A 22,217-nucleotide genomic window follows, 5' to 3' on the forward strand; every position below is an offset into this window, starting at 1 on the left:
CTCGGTATCCGCAAACCCTCACAGCTCACATGCCCGCATAGAAAAATAAATATAATAATTATTTTCACTCTACAAGAGAAAAGAAATTGACCTCTCTCTCTCTCTCTCTCTCTCTCTCATTTCGTTTGCTCTCTCTCTCTCGCTCTCTCGCTTGCTTTCCTCTCGGGAAAATTTATGTCGGTAAGCAGCTGGTTTTTGCTTATTATTTCTCGATTTTAGCAGGATATTTGGACCCCTCGTGCTTGCTTTTCTCTAGAGATGTTTGATTCGATTGGATTAAGAGGAATCTGCTCTTAGGGTTGGGCGTTTTTCGGCGTCCTGTTCTTTGTGGTGTCGATTGAATTGACTATGCGATTTAGTTTACTGATGTTCATTAGATATCGTTGGTTGGTTTCTCGTGATGGTTTTGATCGGTTGCTTTTGGTAGCTCTTTGGGGTTGTTGATCTGTTTGGGCTTGTTTGATTTATTGGTGTAACTCTTTTGGATCATGTAACTGGCTTGGATGCTTTCTTGTTGTGAAACTATTTGTTGGAAGTGTTCTTTGTGCACTTTGTCTTGAGGTAAAATTGATATGCCATAAAAGAGCTACTGTACATTGCTTCGTGGAGTCCCTGTTCTTGGAGGTCCAATGATGCGTTATTTCGCTGCACTGGAAGGGCTCTCAGGCTGCTTTTGCTAGGAGTTTTGTCTCTGAATAAGTTCTAGTCGTCTAATTCATTTATGGGTTGTTTCTTCTGGAGTAAGTTCGATGGCAGTATATTTTGTTGGTATATTTGTTGAAGATTAATGCTGTATGGATTGGTACATTAAAAGTAGAGGCAAAATCCCGTGGTTTTTTTTAGACCATTTTGGTTGGATTGGATATATTGTTACCTAGCATGTTTAGCTAAACAGGATTTCAGCTATTTGGTTCATAAAGTAGCTGTTAATGGTCATAAGTGCCCTAAAGGGTATTCTTAAGCAATACGGAGTTGCAGTATTTATTGGGTCAGTCGTCCAGCTCAATTAAGGCTATTATTAGGTGGTACCTTTTTTTTTTTCAAATTTTTGATGTCAATGATTGGATGATTATTAGCTGATCACAAATATTTGGTATGAACGACTTGTTGTTGTTGTTCTGATGGGTTCAGTACACCTACTTGTTATTGAGATATCACAATCTTTTCTTTATGGCAATTTTTCAAACTTGATAAGCATTAAGTTGATGTAGAATCATTTAATATCCGCTCTTGCAAATCTGTGCCTTAACTCTATATGCATGCTTTTATAATCTCAATCTCTGAGCTCACACTCTGGACACTTTCTTTGCTGTTGTTAAAATGTCATAATCGCTGTAAGTAATTGGGTTACATTTACTTGTTGAAATGTCATAAGCCCTTTTCTCTGCAAGGTTTCTAGCTTGATAAGCTGAATATTATTATTGCTTGTTGACCACCATTTGTTGCTTGTTATCCAACATTTGTAAAGTATCTTAGCTTTATCTGGGTGCCCTTCTAAGCTTATTCGATGAGGCACCATCTTGATTTTGCCAAATCATCCTATGATCTTTTCTTTGGATAGATTTGACCGCCACCAAATTTACAAATTTCATCAATGTAAGTGGATCTGTTTTGTATTTTTGAAGAAAATTTGGCTATCATGAACCTTGTCTTCTATCACAAACCTTGCCCTGATATGTATTGATTTGCATCAATTCGATCAAGTTCAGCGTAAGTGCTGAATTGCTACTGGTGCTCCATAAACTGTACTGGTTATTTGGAAGAGTGCCAAAAATATGATTTAGACATAATTTTAATGGATGATGAGATCATCAGGAAAAACCAGTTATTGTTATTTAACAAACATGTAAGGAAACCTAATGGAGAATGTATATGAAATTTTTGATTTTTATATATTTTTTTCTCTCTTTCATGAATTTTTTGAGAAGCGCTTTGATGACGAGGCTGTATTGTTAATCAGATGTTTTGCCACCTGAATAGTTCTCTTTGTAATATCAGGCTGTTGGGAAACTGTGGAGTCATCTAATGATTATGGCCATTTTGAATATATATAATTATATTTAGTTTCTTAATTCTTATTATTCTAGCTATTGTTGCAAATCACTTAAAAATCTGGTCTCGTGTGAAGTATTACCACAGATCCATTAGATCCAAGTATTTTGACTTTGAAACATTAGCCCTTCTTTGATGTTTAGTTTTTCTTGCCAGTGTTTCTCATATATCTTAGTGGTGCTCTGTACCTCTTTATGGATCCTGTCCAAGTATCTTTCTTTTTAATTATTTGCCCTGATTTGTTTGTCAACCAATTTATTGCTGAACCCAACAATACCACAAACATTTCCTCTTACCAAAACTTCTGTTTGGTTTTGTACTGAACTTAGACCCTGATATTAGCAGAAAGTCTAATTTGAATCAGGTAGGATTTAAACACGGAGAGCATAATTTATAAGCCGATGATTAAATGAATAACTAAACCAAGATTCCATGACAATGAAAATAATTCATTGCTGAGGAACATGAAAAAAATTGGCAGAATCAAAAGTAATCAGGCATTCAAAAATAATTGCAGAGATATAGGAATCTAGAATAAGTTGAAAACAAATAAGTTGTGCTATCTCTCCTTAGCAATATCATTTTATCTTTTCTAATAAAAATTCTTTGGCTTCTAGCAGGACAAGGGAAGACCATTGCCAAAATTTGGTGAGTGGGATGTCAATGACCCTTCATCTGCTGAGGGATTCACTGTGATCTTCAATAAAGCTAGAGATGAGAAGAAGACAGGAGGCACCACAAATGAGTCCGATTCACCAGGGAAGGATGACCAGACATTTAAGAATGGGCCATATGCTATGAAGACAAATTCAGTAAGCTCTCTGCTTATTTTATATGCTGTATTTAGTAAAACTCTTGAGTCTCAGATTGACTCGTATCTTGATATTTAGCTGAACTCACTACAGATGTAATTAGACTTAGTTTTATCGAACATGCAAAATTAATTTAAAGTTTTTCTCTCCATTATCTTCAGCTGTTATCACTGTGGACTTCTTTCTTATGCAGAAAAAATGGTTCTGCTGCCTGCAAGCTGGTTCGGCCGATTCTTAGATATTCAATACTTTTATAATATTTATTGGTTATGTTGTGAAAGCATGTTCTGTTTTCTGGGCGTACGACAGATTATAGTGGCAGCATGTATCATTCAGGATTCTAATGCAGAAGTATGTTGAAGATGTGATAATGTGAGGAGTGTTGGAGGGGTTGGAGTATGGAAGAGCAAAAGAGATGTTTCCTATTTGTTTATGTATATGAATTTATAATGCCAGATGAACCAAAAAGCTGATGTTGGCTATTTAATATTCATCATTTATTGGTTTTGCTGCTTTTAAATCTTGTGATATAGAAAATCAATTTGAACAAAATGGCTGTAATCAATTCCAGGTACCACTGTTGTTATCCTTTTTGAGAGAGAGTGAATTACCGAAGGTAGATTGATTCACCATTAGAGGAAGTTGAGCTCCTTATCTACCACAGGAATGCATCAGTGGTTTTACTTTTACTGCTATTGTTCTCGTGGATGTAGTTTGACAGTTCATTCGAGGTTCACACACTACAATAATTACAACTGTAGATAAAGATGGTGCAGCTGCCACAACCTGTGGAGTATTCTTCTGACCATGCACTTGTGGCAGATCTAAGCAGGCATTATTGTATATGGCTGTGATCTTATATGATTCAGGCCTTTTTTATTCTTATGCTGTCTTTGTCTGATGTTAGAAGACAAATAAACTCTGGTTGTAGGTAAATTTAGTATCTCTCTAGCTTCCCTTTATGCCACACCAGGCATACACTTGTGGAATTATGTTTTTGATAAAGCCATTGGGAATTATTGAACGCGTTTTTATCAAGCTTAGAATATTTATTCTTGAGACCTTTTCTGGTTTCTGGTGGTAATGCCTATCCAATTGTATCCAGTTTGATTTAATAGGTTTATGTAGGATGGATGTGACCACTTACTCCAGAGGCCACCAATTGCTATTCAAGCTGCCTGTCCTGTAGCTAATAATTGGGTGTGACTTCAATTATTTAGATACAGATTCAATGCACTCCCTGTTAATGAATGACAGAATTAAACACCACAAGTATTGGGTGTGACTTGACTTACTCTATATTTTTTGATATATTGTTACCATAATATTCTCTCTTTTTGAAAGAATATTGCAGACTAATTATAAATTAGACGAAGAGACTTACATAGTTGAATAATTCGGCCAATCTTTGCAACAAAGTGGGCCACATCGAATCCAAATCACATGTACACTCCTAATAATATTCATTCACGGGGAATCGAATAAAAACACTTGGATCTCTCTCTCTCTCTCTCTCTCTCTCTCTCTCTCTCTCTCTCTCTCTCTTTTGTGATGAAATGAGGTATAATTTGCACAAAGATCATCTCTTATATGTATGTTTGGAAATAATAATGTACTTTTTTCATATGAGAAAGATTTAGTTAACTCAGGGGTGCCTATACAAAAAATAAGTGTTTTAAAAGGTTATATAAGCAAATATGGGCTATGAGGAGAAAAGAACGAGACAGTCCTGAAAGCTAATTTGAAGCTTAGAAGCTATAATGACGTTTAACTATTATTCTGAAATAAGAATTAATTAGGGGTATTAAAAATTGACCCGACGTAATAATCTAATACAATAACTTGACTTTTAGTTAGTTTAATTAAGTTCATATTATAAATGAGTCAAATAGAAGCTATAATGACGTTTAACTATTATTATGAAATAAGGATTAATTAGGGGTATTAAAAATAATTTAATACAATAACTTGACGTTTAGATGAGTTTAAATTTATTTTAATTAAGTTCAAATTATAAATGAGTCAATATGCTTTATCCGATTGTAACAAGATAACCTATCTATTACCCGAAACTCATTTTATAATACAAAAAACACATTTATAATCCAAAAGAATTTGCTGTTTATAACTCGAAAAAAAATCTATTTAATAACCCAAATAATTTATATAAGTTTTAATAATTTATTAATAAATGGGTCGTGTTTAAATAAATTAAAAGTTATTCTATAAGTAGGCTCGTCACCCACCACGTCCTCTCATTTGTTTAAAAATAAAAGAAAAAAACGGACTTCCTCTCCTCTAATGAGTTGACTGCCTCATCTATTCCGAAGATCCCTCTTTTGTTTCCTTTAGAAGTTTCTTATATGGCATTTAATACAATCGAGTAACTATTAACTGAGTAAATTCGTTTCCTGGTATGCTAAATTTTCTGTGTCCATAAGATATATTGCAGAGTTATCTCAATCCAGCGTTACGCTTTTTTTTTTTATTGTCAGACATATTTATATACATGTTGCTCATGCAGAGAAATTAGAGTAATACCTGATGTACTCTGTGCCCTAATTGGAAGTGACATAGAGATTATATATTTTTCTTAGGATAATGTAGTAGCCACAGAGCAATTTGTGTAGATTAATGATTAAAACTAGCAATGGCATGAAGCTGGTTTCCTTCTGGTCCCTTTCCAGAATATAAACTTAGCAACTTCTGCCGTATTGAAGAGGCATGTTGCCAGTTGTATGAACTAGTCTTTGTGTCTCTCTCTCATCAGTTGGATGGTTTGTCTCTAGTGGGAATTAAATGTTGTGTTACTCTCCACATAATAAATATCAACAAGTTGGTTTTAAGTTTCAAGACGTTAAGGTATGAGCCTCTACTAGGACCACCATGGTATCATAAAAGAGAAATGTAGAGATAGACATAGCAAAGTCAAGGTCAATTCTATAAGTTGGATGGTTTGTGTCCATTGGGAGTTGCAATGTCACTCTCTACATGATGGATGCCAGCAAGTTGGTTTTAACAATGCAAAGATCGATATATGCAGCCTCTACTAGGGCAAAATTATCATCTGAAAAAAAGGAAAAAGAGTAATAACGAGTCAAGGTCAACATTTGAGTTTTAAGATCTAAATATTTTATCTTCTCTTCGCCAAAAGCATTCATCTTCTACATTCAACGATGAGATTTTCCACTTAGTTAACCTAATTTAAGCAATTGAGCCCTCTGATCTGCCCCTATGGTGACACTTATAATCCATAATTTCTGGAAGTTGTAGATAAGAATAGCTACTTAGCCAATCTTTGATGACAGCCTGACAAATATGAGATGGAGATTAACTGGATCTAAATGAGAGGTTCAATATTCGTGTAGCATATCTACACTTCAAATAAATCCAAACAACCTTGCGTAAAGAAAAGACAACTTCTTGAGTGTCCATCAGAAGGTTTTGCTCCTTAGTTTATTTTTAATTTTTCTTGCATATCATGAAGATACATTAACAAATATCCTGTTTATTCTCTTTCTATGATGTTAAAAAATAATGTAACACGATCCTGCAAAGAAGCACGTTTGTTGAGCTGTATACTAGCAAGTAGCAACATCTCTGGAATATCATTCAAGATCAGGGTATGATTGGAGTTCCCACTCCTGCATTGCTGTCTCATTTTCGTTTTGCAGTTGTGTCCATGGATTTCATTAGCTGTTCAATTGGTTTCGTATTTGATTCCCTGTCTGACATGTAAAACTGAACAATATAGATTTGAGCAAGTTGCTTACTTCAGCATAATCTATAGATATATATATATATATTCTTTGAATTTGAAAGAGAATATATTGGGTTTCCTATTTCCTAGCTGAGATTAAAAAAAAAGAAGCATGAACACGTTGTTCAGAGATACCCAATCAATTCATTTTGATGGTAAAGTTAAAAAAAAAAAAAGAAAATTTCTAGTCAACCATGTGGTATGCTGGCAAAGACTTAGTAAACTTGCAATTAGACAGACCAAGTCGCCTTGTGTCTAAGTCAACAATATTGCAATTCCTGCCTGTTCTACAAATCAATCCAATCTTATATGTTTCAAGTTTGAAGTTCGAGGAAGTACAAACATTTGGGAATACAAACATGTTGGACGCCATTCTGGTTTTCGTGATTCAAGAAATCACTAGTGCTGTTATTTCAGAAGCTGTAAGAGGCCTTGGTTCAGTTCTGCGTAATGCTAGACTAACCGAAGTTGGAAAAGAGTTTGATGAGATCAAGAGTGAGCTTGAAAGCATGCAAGGATTCCTAGAGGATGCTGAAAAGATGAAAGCTGAAGGGAACAGCCTTGACAAGAGCATGGTCATTTGGATTGATCAAGTAAAGAAGGCAACATACAAGGTGGAGGACATATTTGATGAGCTCATGGATTTCATACATAGTCATGGTGGTGGTGGACTAGTTGGTTTAGGTCACAATTTCCTCCATCACCCTGCAGATCGTCCAACTTCTTACCACATTGCTAAAGAGATCCAGGAAGTCAAGGCTCAAATCCGTGGAATTCCAGAAAGATGTGAACGGTATAAAATTTGGAGACAAAATCCCCCAGAGAGAATTGCTGCTGGAAGTAGCCAGACTCGTAGAGAGGAGCCCTTCTTTGATGAAGATGAAAGTATAATGGGAATAGAGAAGAACAGGGAGTTATTATTTGAATGGCTGATGGGTGGAGAACAACATCGCGTAATTGTTTCAGTGCATGGAATGGGTGGTCTTGGTAAGACCACTCTGGCCAGAGAAGTCTATAATCATCCTAGATCAAAGAAGCACTTTGAATCTCGCGCTTGGCTATCAGTTTCTGAATCCTGGAGCATCGAGGAGCTACTACGCAGGCTGGCCGAAGAACTGCTTGGAGGCATGATGAAGGGCAAGATGGGTACATTCTGCATCAACACCATGGATATGACAACTCTAACAAAAGAAATTAAAGAATGTTTGTCTCAAAAGAGATACTTGATCGTAATAGATGATGTATGGCAAGTTCGTGTTTGGGACGAATTGTCTCATTATTTTCCTAACAATGATTTTCCGAGCAGGATTTTGCTTACAACTCGCAATCGTGATATAGCTTCCTCTCTATCGAGAAACTGTCTAGCCCTTGAAGGATTGCGACACACGGACGCCTGCGCTCTTTTCTTCAAAGCCACTTTCAAGAGTTCATCATGTCCTAAAGATCTGCAGCACTGGTGTGAAGAGATCATAAAGAAGTGTAAAGGCTTGCCGCTAGCGATTATGATGATTGGTCGTCTTATGTCTTCGAAGCAGAGGACAGCCTTTGAATGGAAGAGGATGTGTCAATATCTCCAGTGGGAGCTGAGTAACAATGAGATCCTCAAACCGATGGAACGATCACTGATGCTTAGCTACAATCACTTGCCTTACTATCTAAAGCGTTGTTTCTTATACTGTGCACTTTTTCCAGAGGACTACCCGATCAAGACCAACATGTTGATTAAGTTGTGGATTGCAGAAGGTTTCATTGAAGAGACACAAGGACCGACATTGGAAGAAATAGCGGAGAACTATCTTGACCAGCTCATCAGTCGGAGCATGCTTCAAGTTGCAAAGAGGAGTGACACTGGAAGACCAAAGGCATGTCGAGTTCACGATCTCATGAGAGAGTTAGCTCTTGCCATTGCGAAAGGTGAAAACTTGTGCATGGTGGAACCTGATGGCATAGCGAAACTAAAAATAAAACCTCGCCGCTTATCTCTTCTCAAAAGCATTGAAGGAGCTCGGTCGAGCTCAAATCTTGCCGGGCTGCGGACTTTGCATGTGTTCACCAGCGACCTTTCCTTCTCTTCGCTAAAAACGATTTGTTCAGGCTTCAAGCTGCTGAGAGTTTTAAACTTGAGAGGTGTTCCTATCACAGAGGTGCCACCTAAAATTTTTGGTCTGTTTAACTTGCGCTACTTGAGCTTAAGAGAGACTAATGTTGAGGAAGTCCCTTCTTCTTTGGAAAAGCTTTACAACCTTCAGACATTGGATCTCTGGAAAACCAAAGTGAAGCAGCTGCCTCGAGAAGTAATTAAGCTTCAGAACCTGAGACATTTATTCGTGGAGGACATAGACTTTCATAAGCTGAAGTATCTAAATGTAGGTGGCTTTTTAAGAGGCAATGCGGCTCCATCAGATATAGGTGATTTGAAGCAGTTGCAGACACTAAGGAGCATCCAGGCAGACAATGATGTATTAACTAAACTTGGAAACTTGACAAAGCTTAGAAGCCTCGGAGTTACAAGATTGGATGCAAAACATGGAATTATCTTCTGCAATTGTGTAAGCAAGATGGAACACCTTCACCGCTTGTCTATTAAGGCATCAACGGGCCAAAATTTAAGGTTGGATAATCTCTCTCCTCCTCCACCTCAACTTCAGAAGCTTATATTGAATGGTCGTTTAGGGAACGTTCCTCAGTGGTTCAGCTTACTACGCAACTTGACACACTTGTATCTCTTTGGGTCTAGACTAAGTGGAAGGGAGAACCAAATACCCTATCTTCCAGAACTGCAGAACTTGGTGTGCCTAGTTCTAGATGAGGCATACGATAGTCAATGGTTGCACTTCCAAGTGAGAAGTTACGAAAATTTGAAGACCCTTTGTCTTGTAAACATGAGCGGATTGAATGGAGTGGTGATAGATAAAGGTGCACTGCGAAATCTTCAGGTGCTGCATTTACATCGTTGTAAGAACTTAAATGTGCTTAGTGGTATTGATCATCTTAGTGCACAGATATATTTGAAGGAGCTGGACAGATTTGATTACCCACAGGTTCATCGTCTCCCCAATGTGAGAATATTAAGGAAGTAGTGTGGCAGCACAAGTATGCTTAGTTCAACCCAGAAATACTTGGTTTACAATTGTTGTTGCTTCTTTTATCGTAACATAGAAACATTAATGCTTGTTTTTGTGTTGTAAATTTTCCATTCTGTTTGTGGTGATACCCTCTCGGTAATGCTAAATATCCAAAAGCTTTCTTCTTTACTTCTTTCTGGATTTCATAATGAGATTGATACCATCCTAGAATCGAAATAGCGGCGAAGATGAAGTCTATGAACTGCTTCAGTGATGGACAAATCATCCACCATTATATCTTCGCAGATTATATAATGTCAGAGCAGTTTTTAACCATGTTGTTCTAATAATTTGCTGTTGACTATTGGATTTTTCTAATTCTGTGTTTTAATTAATCCAACAGGCTAGAATTGATGGATTAATTAGTTTCGTCTCCGTGTAATTAAGAAAAGCTATACCTGAGATAGAATTACATATTACACTGAAAAGAGGTCTTAGTGGAATAGATGAGTCCCAGATGATAAACTTTTCTTGATATCTTCTTGTTCTACTAGATTTTGCGGAAATTAATAGCGAGAACTACACTCATGTTGTTAAGGACGCATGATCCATGGAATTTATAGAGCAACAAATTTCTTGAGCCCATCAACACCATCTTAAAAAAGAATTACATTATCTAAAGAAAATCTTCCCCTAAATTACATATTCATCAATTGTCTCATCTTGCTAATCTCACTAATGCACTACAGGAGAACAAAAGATGAGGGTTGCCTTAGCTTCAGTCCTGAAATTGATTTGCAGGCATGATGACATGAAGAGGGAGGAAGACTTCATGGTTTATTTTTTGAGAGTGGGATGAATTATCCTAGAGGGAAGAAGAGTTAGATCTCAACCTTTGAACTTTGTTCTTTAGAAAGGACCCCTATAATTAACTTACTAGAAGTTTAAAAAAAAAAAGAAAACTAAAATTAGCATTTTTAATAATTATCTATTAATATTAGTTTATAGATATTTTTATTACTGTATGACAACTCTTTCTTTAGGATAATATTGTTTAAAATATATAACTTAATAAAGTACTACTATGTCGGGAAGTTCTTAAATGCTCACGTGTTGCTTATTATAATGTATAGAGTTAAATATATTATAATCGAAAGATGTTTGACCAAGCCGAAGACCCTCTCGGGCTCTCGGCCTCTAGCTTGGAAAACGTATTTAGAAACTAGAGATTGTTTTAACCGGAAGAAGATCCCGATCACCGATGGCCGAAGACTCTCTCCACATCGTCCTCTTCCCATGGCTGGCGTTCGGCCACATGATCCCCTACCTCCACCTCTCCAAGATCTTAGCCTCCCTCGGCCACCGGATCTCCTTCCTCTCCACCCCTCGAAACCTCCACCGTCTTCCCAAGCTGCCCTCCTCCCTCTCCTCCCTCATCCGCTTCGTCCCCCTCCCCCTCCCCCACTCCTCCCACTCCACCATCGCCGACGCCGAGTCCACCACCGACCTCCCGAGGCCCATCGCCGACTTCCTCTTCGACGCCTTCGACGAGCTCAGGCAGCCCGTCGCCGACTTCCTTCGCGACCTCTCGCCGAAGCCCGACTGGATCGTCCACGACTTCGCGCCCTTCTGGCTCCCGGCGATCGGCGAGGAGCTCGGCGTCCCCTGCGCGGTGTTTAACACGTTCCCGTCCTTCTTCGCGGCGTTTTTTGGGTTTATAATCCTCAAAAACGAGTTCTCCCCTTCCTCGTTCCCGTTGCCGCTTCGGATACGCAGCTTCGAGATCAAGCAGGTGATGGAGAACGAGCACCCCGACGTGCCCAAGGTTAAGGTCCAAGACAGGTGGAAGACGGTGTACGGGAGATGCAAGTTCGTCGCGATTCGAGGTTGCGATGAGTTCGACGGCGAATGGTTGAGGATTTTGAAGGAATCCTTCGAAATCCCGTTCGTTCCTGTCGGTTTGCTTACTCCTGAAAGGCCGGAGTTTATTGCAGGGAAGATGTTTGATTTTTTGTCAAAGAGAACTTCAGGCTCGGTGGTGTATGTTTCTTTAGGCAGTGAGGTTGCATTGAGCGTTGAACTCTATCATGAGCTGGCTTTAGCCCTAGAACTCTCAACCTTCACCTTCGTCTGGGCTCTGCGGAGGCCGCCAGGGATGGCGGAGACCGTCGATTTATTGCCCGACGGTTTCATCGACCGGACTGCCGGGCGTGGAATCGTCGCCATGGATTGGGCGCCGCAGGTCGGGATTCTTGGCCACGAGGCGGTCGGCGCTTTCTTGACTCACTGCGGCTGGAGCTCGCTCGTCGAAGGGTTGGCATTCGGGCGGCCGCTCGTGATGCTGCCGATGATATTCGACCAGGGGATCAACTCGCAGGTCATGGCGGAGAAGAAGGTTGGGGTAGAGATTGAGAGGAATGAGGAAGATGGGTCTTTTACCAAGGATGCAGTGATGAAGGCCTTGAGGCTTGTGTTGGTGGAAGAAGAGGGAGAGGAGGTCAGAGAGAATGCTAGGAAGATGAAAGATATATGTGGTAATCTGGAACTCCAGGAGATGTACGTGGATAAATTCGTTCAATACCTAAGAGATCATAAGCAGGCATAGGTTAGTATGGTTATAGATGGCCAATGGAATAACATGCAGCAGTGTTGTGCTCCTCCCTCGATCCTCCTCCGGCGAGAGGGAACGTTGTATTTTTCCTTTTCCCCTTTCTATTTTTATTGTAGGTCGGAGATCGGAGATCGGAGATTCTCGTTTCTCTAGCCATTTACCAATCTGCCAAAGCACGGGGTTTGTATTGAATGACCATCACCTTATTTTCTCACCAATACTTCTCAGTGATCGTTTATATCAGTGAGTTTGAGCCGCAAAGTTGTGGAAGATGGATTATTTAGCTGATAGAATGTAAAATCTCAACCAAACTTTGGATCATCCAAGTGATGAACAACTAAAGTTTGAGTAATAACAATTACACATCACAAGACCACACTTACGAGCCTGAAACAAAGAACACACTAAAACAACAACATAAGTAACATCAAACTCAACTCTCAGACCCTACTCCTAAGAATCATCAACTGCCTCGACGCACCGGAAGTGATCGGCTTGTTGCGCAACTCCGAGGCACCGCCGTCCGACGTCGCCGGACCCATCATCTCCCCTAGTATCACCTTCATTACTCTGATCACCTTCGCACGTCATCCGTTCGATCGACGTGCGAACGACGAGATGGCAGTCACGGTGCATAGCTTCCGCTGCCTCCCCGGCGTTGGACTTCTCCCTTTGCCCAGTATCTCCTCCATGGAGCTCTTTGTCCTTGGTTTGCGTACTTTCTCGGGTTGCCATGGTTTTACTTACTAATGGATCGAATGGAGAGGATGGAGTATTTATATGTGCATATCCATTTCAAGTGGGGCGGTTTACTCGTTGGGTTTGGACATTTGGGTCGTGTTCATGGCCCCACGTGGACGTAGATGTGACACGTTCAAGTTAATCGTATCCCAGCGTTATTGATAATCGAGTTTTTTTTTTAAAAAAGAATTTTATAGATTACACTTATATTTTATCTATTTTATTATTCAAATACCAAACAAAATATATTTTAAATACTTAAATTTCTCATGCCCTTTGTTAACAGAAGGGGCACAGTGAAAAAATAGCGGCGAAATTATTTTAGTAATTTGATCGATATCAATTAGTCAAAATAGCGTCAAGGTGTTAAACGAGAATTATAGATAAAAAAGAAGAGTTTAATTATAAAATAGTTAAAAATAAAATAGAATATGAATCACAAAGTAAATAAAATATAAAGTGTAATTTGTAAAATACTTTTTTTTTAAAATAAATAATGGGAAAGGTAGAGTTATAAAAATTAGGTGAAGAAATTACAAACTTACAAATTATAAGGATTATAAAATGAGGAAAAGGAAATAGAACATAAAATGGGATAGGATTAGAGGTGAAAACGGATCGGATTAACTTCAACCCGACCCGCTATCCGACTTGATTCGGATTGGATTCGGATAAAAAGCTTCTATCCGATTCGGATTCGGATTCGGATACGGATAGAATTTTTAAAAAAAATTTGGATACGGATTTGGATACGGGTCGGATATATTTTTCGGATTCGGCTACGGATATCGGATATCCGTTTACCCTCATATTTTTTTAAATGATTTACAGTTTTTAGTTTGCTTAGTTAAATAGTAAATATTAATATTATTACTAATAATACGTTATATATTATTTATAGAGATTAATTTCTCTAATTTTATATATTTGACATACAAAAAAATTATTTGTTATAAAACTCTTAATAATTTTATATTAATTATTTTTAAATAAGATATTATAATTATTTTAAATTCAATCAATATCCATTTAAGATCCGATCATTTATCCAAAAATTATCCGTATATGTTTAGTTAGGATATGGTTTTAAATTTTGCTATTCGTCCAATATCCGTATTCGAATTCGTATGCAAACTAAAAATATGGATCCAGATATAGGTTGAATATTATCCGATCCGTATTCGATCCGTTTTCACCCCTAGATAGGATAGTAAGACTTCTATTTCGAACATAGACCAGCGAGCTCCGCATATTTAAGGTTGAAGATTTTGTTGCTGTGCTCTCGCCAAATCTTTCACCGGATGATAAAAGATAACAACACACCCCCAAAGCTTAAAGGAGGGATAGAGAGAGAGGTCGAGGGATCACTCCGTTCGATCTAGAAATCATGACCTGAACTGGGTACAAGTACAAACTTGATCTTTGAACTGATACTGGTCCAGGATTAAGATTTGGGTTGCAGACTAATAGCCAGCTTCGTATTATGTAGAGAAATGTTTTGGCTAATTTGTGAGTTACACCATGCATTTTTAATATTTATGATTAAGCTTTACGTTTTTACTGAAATATTTGTAAGTAAAACATCCTGAGAATTAGGTTAACAGCAACACCATTTGGTTATCTTCCTTAGACAATATATTAAGAGGGACCGAATCACATTCAATCAGAAAAAATAAAAATAAAAATATAGGGAGTTATTCTTCTCCAACATCCTCTCTCCTTAGTGTAGGTTAAAGGTATTTAAGATTTGGTGAGGTATTTTAGTTAAGGGTATTCTGAGCTGGATATAGTATTTTGGATAAATTTTTTTTTTAAAAGAAGGTAATTTGGATTAGTAAAATATGGAAATTCTTTTTAAAAATATTAAAACCACAAAAATAAATAAGAGGGCAAATTTAAATGATGTATATGCTGAAATCGAAGAAGTTCATTAGCGCCAATATTTTTCACCATAAATTGCTAAATTATGGAGCTATGCCAAATCATTCTCAAATCCAACAGGGATAAATAAAACTTCTTATACTCCCATTAATGACTGATTAATGGATACAACTTAGCTGAGACTGTAATAAGGTCAAGTCCGTATAAGTGCTTAAGTTCAAAGTAGATAAGAGTAAGTTAAACGGATCTTCCATTTCTCATTTTGAGGAATAATTTCTTTGTTATGTTAACAGAATAGAATGCAACAGATCATACATAACACTTCATTAACTTATATGAGGCCTTTATTCCATGTTATGGCCTATGGGATCAAAAGCTAGATCCTTCTCTAGGTTACATGCAAGGTTGCCGATGAACTTTCGAACAGGTACTCCAGTCATACAGATATATCTCTACCAAATAGCTCTGATATTGCTTGGTCAGGATCATTCTGCTTGATGAGCGACTCCCCAACCAAAACCTGCAATCAGTAGTAAAAGAGTTTAATCTTCTCATCCAAGTATTTTAGATCGCAGGAGAATTTAACCAATACAAAGAAAAGATTAAAGAGTTTATTAACAAGATCTGGTTGCAATTAAGTAAAAGACTATTACTTCACATTCTATAAGAGAAAGCAAGAGAAAGATTCCTAACCGTGATAATAATCAAGCTGAACAATGAACAATTGCTTGTATAGTTACAGGTCTAGTTGCAATTGAGTAAATGAAATTTATCATGCCTGATCGTTTGGATTCACAACTTTAAACTAGGACGAGAACTTCTCTGTGCTACTGTTATGCAATACAGGAGCTAGATTAGTTACTGAATAATATGATAGAACTCAGTTTCCCCATTGATCCTAAGAAAACTTGCATAATCTTCTACTGCAGACCAATTAATCAGTGAAAAGAAACACGAATTGCACATTGGCGGACAATCATGGTACATCAATTTTGACTTCCTATCTTAACGTGATCTCTCTTTAATCCTAATTATCTCTACAACAATTATTATATTGCAGCTAGAAACAAGTTTGTTTGACTTCAACGAGAACAAGGGCAGCGGCATGCTCTGTTTCAAGATGGCATGCCACTGATGAATGATGCTAACTAATTGCAAAACCTGAAGCACATGACACACTAAACAACTACATAACTTAAACCAGTTGATAGCTATTCAATTTCTTGATAATAGATTATCAGGTAATCTGCATAGATCATAGAACGAGAGCCACTTATATACTTATATTCCAAACTTCCACTACTAGTAATTTAGAGAAATTGTAGACTTACTGCTGTAACTCCAGCATCTTGCACATATGAAATGTCTTCAGGGGTAAATAACCCAGATTCCCCCACCACCTGAAATGCCAAGTATTTGAACTCAAGGCAACGGAAAAGGACATTGCATAAAAATAAAATAAATAATATATAAGATTATTACTGAAATGTTGGACTTAAAAGAATCAACAGCTTCCATAATTCAAGAAAACTAATGGACAAAAAAGGTAGGAGGTGCGTCAGAATTGTAGGTAATTCTTGCTATGACCAGTTTATAATATAATGAAAATCTCTATAAAGAAATTATTATGAACATTCAAATTTGCAGCTTCATTACAATCCGGAAACATGTCATACCGCAACTAATTCAACTCTTCAATTAATTATGCCAAAACAGGTGGCATTTATTCTTCAATACCTAGAAAATATTCCCAGAAATCAATCTTACATATTATAAAAGATCTAAAGAAAATACTTAGTTTTTAAGTTAAGATGAGGCTTTACTTGGACTAATTACTTAAAGCCCTAGATATGATGTAAGGTATTCTAGTGACAGACAATGAGACAACCATGATTCAAGAAGTCCATATCATAAAGCTGCTTGAACTACAAGGATAGTTCCCTGAAAAATGTATCGAACTGAAATTAATATTTAAAAAAAAATACTATATCAGGAATGGAGATGCAAAAGTCCACTTACAGTAATTCCTCGTTGACGGATAATCTCACCACGCTCTCCCTCCAAAAGCTTCTTCGTATTTGAAATATCTACTTCAAATGTCTCTGCAAATTAAAAGTACTTTTAGAAAATGCAAGATGTTGAAACAAAACAAGTAAATATATAGATAAATATGACATATGAAACAACAGAAAGTTCACAATTGAGAATTTGAAAAGCAGAAATAAAATCCCTCAAAAGGTTATCAAGAGAGCTGTCTTGCATACAACAATTGGTCCATTGACATCTGAAAATAATTATGGTGCTAACTACTGCAGATTTATCATCTCCTAAGTGCTAACCATCCTTTTTCACAGTGGAAATTGCATCTAACACAAAACCTGACCCCTTTGTAATCTTGTGCATGACTTCTGTTCTCAAATGCTTCTCCAGCATTATTTCAGGTGACTGATAACATGTTCTATTCTCAGATTTATTTTCGCTGTTTTACAGTGCTTACTACATATCTTGTTGAACAGCCAAACGATATTGGCCCAACAGTAAGAAATGTCTAACTTGAGAGTTGAGAGCTGAGTCCCCAATTACTGTTATATCGACAACATTAGTAATTTTTTACCGTTGTAGTTAAACAAAGATTTCAGACAGTGAATCATGGACAATGTGCTGTTCAGCAAGGCTGCTATGCTGACCAGGAGATGTAGACATCAAAACATACTGTGATGATGTGTTGCATACTTACATGCCAACATGTCGATGACACTTCATATGGAAGTCAAGGCATACCAGCCATGTCAAGAGCCACTAAGAGATAACCCACATGCCTCAAGTAACTTCGTTTCAATCAGAACTTATGTATAGAAGACAGAAGAAAGACATTAAGAATACATTTAGGTTTCATAAAATCGATAATTTGGGTACTGTAAACTTTGAATAGGTTTCATAATAAAGGGTCAGTGCTTTAAGAAAATCATTTTTACAATTACTCAAGAACCATTAGGAATACTTAGGATTCTACTATAGGAACAATAGACAGCGATGCAGGAGAGAATTATTTAATAAGATTTTACTATCTGAGATAATACAAGATGATTGAAAAGGCCCGTGCAAAATTGCAGATAGAACAGCATACCGAGATCTCGATTATTGATGCCAATAAGTTGAATCCCATCTATTCCCAGTACACGATCCATTTCTCTTTCATCATGCACCTAAAATTTTTAAATCAGACTACATAATACATAACTAAAGAGGGAAAAAATCATAAAAGTTTTTTTAATGCTCTACCATGAAAGACTCAGGGTTCAATAGATCTGATGTACATGGAGAGAATGTAGAAGAATAACTAATTGTCATGTAGGGACTAAAACGGAAGAAAATGTACGACTGTTGACATTCTAATTCTCACAAAAGTAGCTTAGTCTTCAATAGAACATCAATCTGCAGATAAGACTGACCAAGAAACCAAGATTTAAGTTTAGTATTTGCTTGAACGTATATTCTAAATGCAGAAAATATTTAGCTGAAATGATTGCAGATATAGGAATTACAGCTAAAAAAATATTTGACATCCTTAAAGTATAATTCTCTAAAGTGCCAATGTAGATAACAAGCAGATGAAAAATCTAAATCCTATCAATGTTTGAAAAACTTTAAGGGACCATTTGGCTTCAGGTATTTAGAAAAACTGCATCCTCAGAAATATCAGAAATATTTTTCCAAGAAATAAGTTGAGCTCAAATATTGCATCATGACATCCATTTCAATTATGTGGATGTCAAAACATATTCCCTCGACCAAATGGGAAGATAATATAGAGGATATAAGACTTTTGTTTACATTGGTTTCTCAGCTAGTACTACAGATGTTGCATCTTGAAACACATGAAATCAAACGGGCCCTAACTTCTTCTAAAAAGCCCCAAAATTTCCCAACGTAATTCCACATCTGGAGAATATAAATTCTCCATTTTGGTTGTCCAAATTTTTTCTTATTATGCTTTATATATAGGAATGACTCTCAGAATCAACATAAGATGTAGGCAATATGATGCACAATTTGAAGAAAAAAAGTCCGACCTCAATAAGTGCTGCTAAACCAAGCTCCCTGCATATCTTAGTCATGTACTTGATGTCCAGATTAGGCAACACCCCAGCAATTAATAAAACAGCATCGGCACCTTTTGAACGCGCATAATAAATTTGCCAAGAATCAATGATGAACTCTTTGCAAAGAAGAGGGCACTGAAATTTCCCATTACACAATTTTAATTCCATTAAACGAGTTTGCAGAGTAAGAAGATTAAATGGAAGTAATTATCATCATTAAAAATTAATTCAGTTTTGTTGAATGAATTGTGCAGATACATACCTGTACCCCCGCTCTACGTACAGCCTCTAGATTTTCAAAGCTTCCCTATATAGTCAACAAATTAATGGAGGCCACCAAGCTAATGCTATTGAGGTGCACATTTTGGATGAGTAGATGCACATATTAATAGTTATTAGCTATAATTCTATAAATCTCACCTGAAAGTACTTTTCATCTGTCAAGATGCTTAAGCACGCGGCACCATTCCTCTCATAAGCACAAGCTATTTGAACCTGTCACAAACATCATCAGTAGTAAAAGCCTACTTTTATAAATAACGAAAAAGTGGCAAACATGTGAATGTTGAACAGATCATTGTGCCTTAGCCAATAAGGTTTCGACAGTCATATTATTCTAAGACAATGCAAGAATAAAAGAAGCACCAATTAACATTTAATCTTCGTCTAAGAAAAGTTCACCTGAAAATCTACTTGCAGTGATTAGCACATGGCATTAGGAGTTCCCCAATATAGAGCTAAAGGTGAATACAAATTTAACACAACAGTTTTGGAGGAAATTCAGAACTTTCAGTTCTCTAGAGAATTAATCTATATGCCTAGTTTACCTCAGCATTAGCACTTCATCAACTCCATTAAGTACATTACTCGTCAAACTTCATCTGCCAGTAGACTATACTAACGACTATGCTTTTGTTGCCCAAAGTATTATAAGCAAGCACATCAAGTTAAACAATATTAACTCACTAACTACTTTAAAAGCTTAAGCTATAAGAGAATTGTGATTTTATTCTTTTATACTCTAACAAAAAGAAAAAAATTATTTCAAGAACTTACACAAAATGTTATTAAAATCAGTATTAATTAATCATTCCTTGGCTGTTGTTAATTAAAGGAATGGAAGGTATGTGGAACTCACTGGATCAAAGTTCTCCCTCAGAATGCCTCTGCTCGGGGAAGCCTTTTTCACCTCAGCTATCAATGCCGGAACACCATTTCGATGATAGGATGCCCTGAGAGCCCCATGAAAATCTCTAACAGGAGGAGCATCTTCAATAGATTTATTCAACATGTCAAGTGATTTCACCTCTTTGAACTACACATCCAAAAATCACAACATACCATTATTTCCTTCATCAAGAAAAAAATGATTGAGCTAATTTACTAAGGAGAAATTTGCAGTACCTGTGAAACTTCCACTTCCTTGTCCCATATGATTTTCTCTAGGATATTGCGGGGAGTGGCTTGCCCACTCTCCAAGCCCTCAGAAAAGTACTTAGTACGATAGCTTCTTCTGATTTTAATCCCTTGCTTTGCTGCTATGTCGTTTAGTGACTTTCCACTTTCCCAGTCTCTAACTTCAACAGAGTTCATAATGTCATAATTGAACGTAAGAGTGCAAGGATTACTAGGGGACTCCTGCAAGAAGGAATATAATATGTATGTAGAGCAGAATCCTTCTATGAACAAATTACAAAATTGATAATGGTGCAAACATGGTAAGAAACAGATAATATAAGAAATAAGTCCATCAATAAGTAAGCATATAAAAATAAACGTGCAAAATCTATTCATCACTTAGCATATAAGAAAGCAAAAAATGAGGGCCAAGATATAGAAAGCAGAACTAACAGGCCAAATCTGTCCATCAATTTGTCACTTCAACACCTTCATTTCAACTTTCATCAACATCCAAAGATAAACTATGCCATTTCTCCAACGTTTCAACCAATAGAGTCAGGCTAGTATATTTCTTATAATCTTTTTCAACCGGAGACTGTCACATAGGAATATCTTGCAAAACGTTTTCAAAGATCTTAATTTTTACCATCCCTTGACAGCTCTTGAACGTAATCTCCAAACGACAAATACTTGAAAAGAATATATGTATTCCAAGTCTTCGTACATATACAATAAAAACTAATAAATTTACAAGTAACATTTAACTTTGACATATAGAAAAATTTGCAAAGACAAAATTACCTAGAATATTACTTTAATCTAATTTGATAAATAGTTGTCACAAAAATGGCAAACTACTTCTCCTGGAATTTTCTAAATCTATAGCCAGAAGTAGTGTCCTTGTAGATAGCGATACATAAATGAAACATCTTAATGCCCTTCCTTTTTCACAAACTTATATGATCCACTTAATCAAAAACCAACATTTATTGGAGAAAATTTACTCACGATCACAAACAACCCGAAGTAACAAACTAACTATTCACCTAACTAATCCACCGATAGTTTAGCAAATTCTTCCACTAAAAAGCATAAGTTGCATAACTTCCTAGACAAATCCAAGACAAACAAACCTAAATAAAGAAGACTCAAATAGAAAAAATCTTGCTTCTTTGTCTCACAGACCTCTTCACCTTGCCCGCAACGGAGAGGAGTCGATTTCCGCGAGCCACCCATCACAATCCCCGCAAACTTCGCACTCCGGTGGAGATTTCCCCCGCACCCACCTCGCACTTGCGCGAATCTTGGTGCGAAAACCCTCACCTTTGTCGAAGGCCCCACCAGGATCCCTTCCATGTCTTCTTCTCCCAAGAACGAGAATAGAAAGCTTGGAGAGCAACACTGGTCGAAGAGGACGACCGCTATTTAAAGGAAGACGCCGTAGGATCACTGCGGGTGACCAGATCAACTTTATTGGACAACCGAAGAGTCAAGGCGTAGGCGGTGACACCACCGCGAGTGACCCAACCTCAATTCTAGGTGGGACCCAGCCTGCCGATGTGGAGGTAACGGGTTGGCTCGTTATACAGTGGGGATACTCCCAGTAGATATTATGCCAAATATGGCTGCTTTATTTGGAAGGTCGTCGGAACGTCTCCTTCACAAATTTGGAAAGCGGTTAATTAGATTTATAATTGGATTCTTTTTGGGGTCTTTATATAGATCATGAACTCTTAAAAGGAGCTTTTACCAATTTAATCTGGCAAAATATTTGGTAAATCGTTGACCGCT

General features: G+C 37.1%; 4 protein-coding genes across 6 annotated transcripts; 3 read left to right on the forward strand and 1 right to left on the reverse strand.

Annotated features, from left to right (window-relative positions):
• The first annotated feature begins 71 nt into the window (after positions 1-71).
• LOC140772586 (protein NOI4-like) lies at positions 72-3,371 on the forward strand. Of its 2 annotated transcripts, none has more exons than XM_073114729.1 (3): positions 72-180; positions 2,673-2,864; positions 3,058-3,371. In XM_073114729.1, exons 1-3 carry the CDS (start codon positions 175-177, stop codon positions 3,100-3,102), a joined length of 243 nt encoding a protein of 80 aa, XP_072970830.1. In that variant the 5' UTR covers positions 72-174; the 3' UTR covers positions 3,103-3,371. The 2 variants fall into 2 exon arrangements, with proteins under 2 accessions (XP_072970830.1, XP_072970829.1); XM_073114728.1 differs by having other exon boundaries at positions 84-180; positions 2,670-2,864.
• A 2,890-nt stretch (positions 3,372-6,261) lies between these two features.
• LOC140772510 (disease resistance protein RPM1-like) lies at positions 6,262-9,872 on the forward strand. Its single transcript, XM_073114613.1, has one exon. It carries the CDS (start codon positions 6,819-6,821, stop codon positions 9,702-9,704), a length of 2,886 nt encoding a protein of 961 aa, XP_072970714.1. The 5' UTR covers positions 6,262-6,818; the 3' UTR covers positions 9,705-9,872.
• Positions 9,873-10,864: 992 nt separating this feature from the next.
• LOC140771928 (putative UDP-rhamnose:rhamnosyltransferase 1) lies at positions 10,865-13,042 on the forward strand. The gene has a single exon (XM_073113767.1). It carries the CDS (start codon positions 10,951-10,953, stop codon positions 12,292-12,294), a length of 1,344 nt encoding a protein of 447 aa, XP_072969868.1. The 5' UTR covers positions 10,865-10,950; the 3' UTR covers positions 12,295-13,042.
• A 2,107-nt stretch (positions 13,043-15,149) lies between these two features.
• On the reverse strand, positions 15,150-21,862 carry LOC140772748 (indole-3-glycerol phosphate synthase, chloroplastic-like). 2 transcript variants are annotated; one of them, XM_073114963.1, is made up of 10 exons: positions 21,612-21,862; positions 20,430-20,663; positions 20,164-20,340; positions 19,446-19,520; positions 19,288-19,332; positions 18,996-19,160; positions 18,050-18,128; positions 16,942-17,024; positions 16,254-16,322; positions 15,150-15,442 (listed from the first exon to the last, which is right to left on the reverse strand). In XM_073114963.1, exons 1-10 carry the CDS (start codon positions 21,780-21,782, stop codon positions 15,359-15,361), a joined length of 1,182 nt encoding a protein of 393 aa, XP_072971064.1. In that variant the 5' UTR covers positions 21,783-21,862; the 3' UTR covers positions 15,150-15,358. The 2 variants fall into 2 exon arrangements, with proteins under 2 accessions (XP_072971064.1, XP_072971065.1); XM_073114964.1 differs by lacking the exon at positions 21,612-21,862 and adding an exon at positions 21,228-21,374.
• Between the last annotated feature and the right edge of the window lie 355 nt (positions 21,863-22,217).

The sequence above is a fragment of the Typha angustifolia genome, chromosome 12 (assembly GCF_048772165.1).
Source record: "Typha angustifolia cultivar Huaian chromosome 12, ASM4877216v1, whole genome shotgun sequence".
NCBI lineage: Eukaryota > Viridiplantae > Streptophyta > Magnoliopsida > Poales > Typhaceae > Typha > Typha angustifolia.

Bases quoted from the DNA above. Each gene is read 5' to 3' on its own strand.
- LOC140772510 (XM_073114613.1), top strand. From the start codon at position 6,819: ATGTGGTATGCTGGCAAAGACTTAGTAAACTTGCAATTAGACAGACCA.
- LOC140772586 (XM_073114728.1), top strand. The intron at 2,865-3,057 runs GTAAGCTCTCTG...TTTCTTATGCAG, and splicing joins ATGCTATGAAGACAAATTCA to AAAAAATGGTTCTGCTGCCT.
- LOC140772748 (XM_073114963.1), bottom strand. From the start codon at position 21,782: ATGGAAGGGATCCTGGTGGGGCCTTCGACAAAGGTGAGGGTTTTCGCA. The intron at 20,664-21,611 runs GTCTGTGAGACA...TCCTTCTTGCAG, and splicing joins GTTGCGGGCAAGGTGAAGAG to GAGTCCCCTAGTAATCCTTG. The intron at 19,333-19,445 runs GTGAGATTTATA...TTGACTATATAG, and splicing joins CAGATGAAAAGTACTTTCAG to GGAAGCTTTGAAAATCTAGA.
- LOC140771928 (XM_073113767.1), top strand. From the start codon at position 10,951: ATGGCCGAAGACTCTCTCCACATCGTCCTCTTCCCATGGCTGGCGTTC.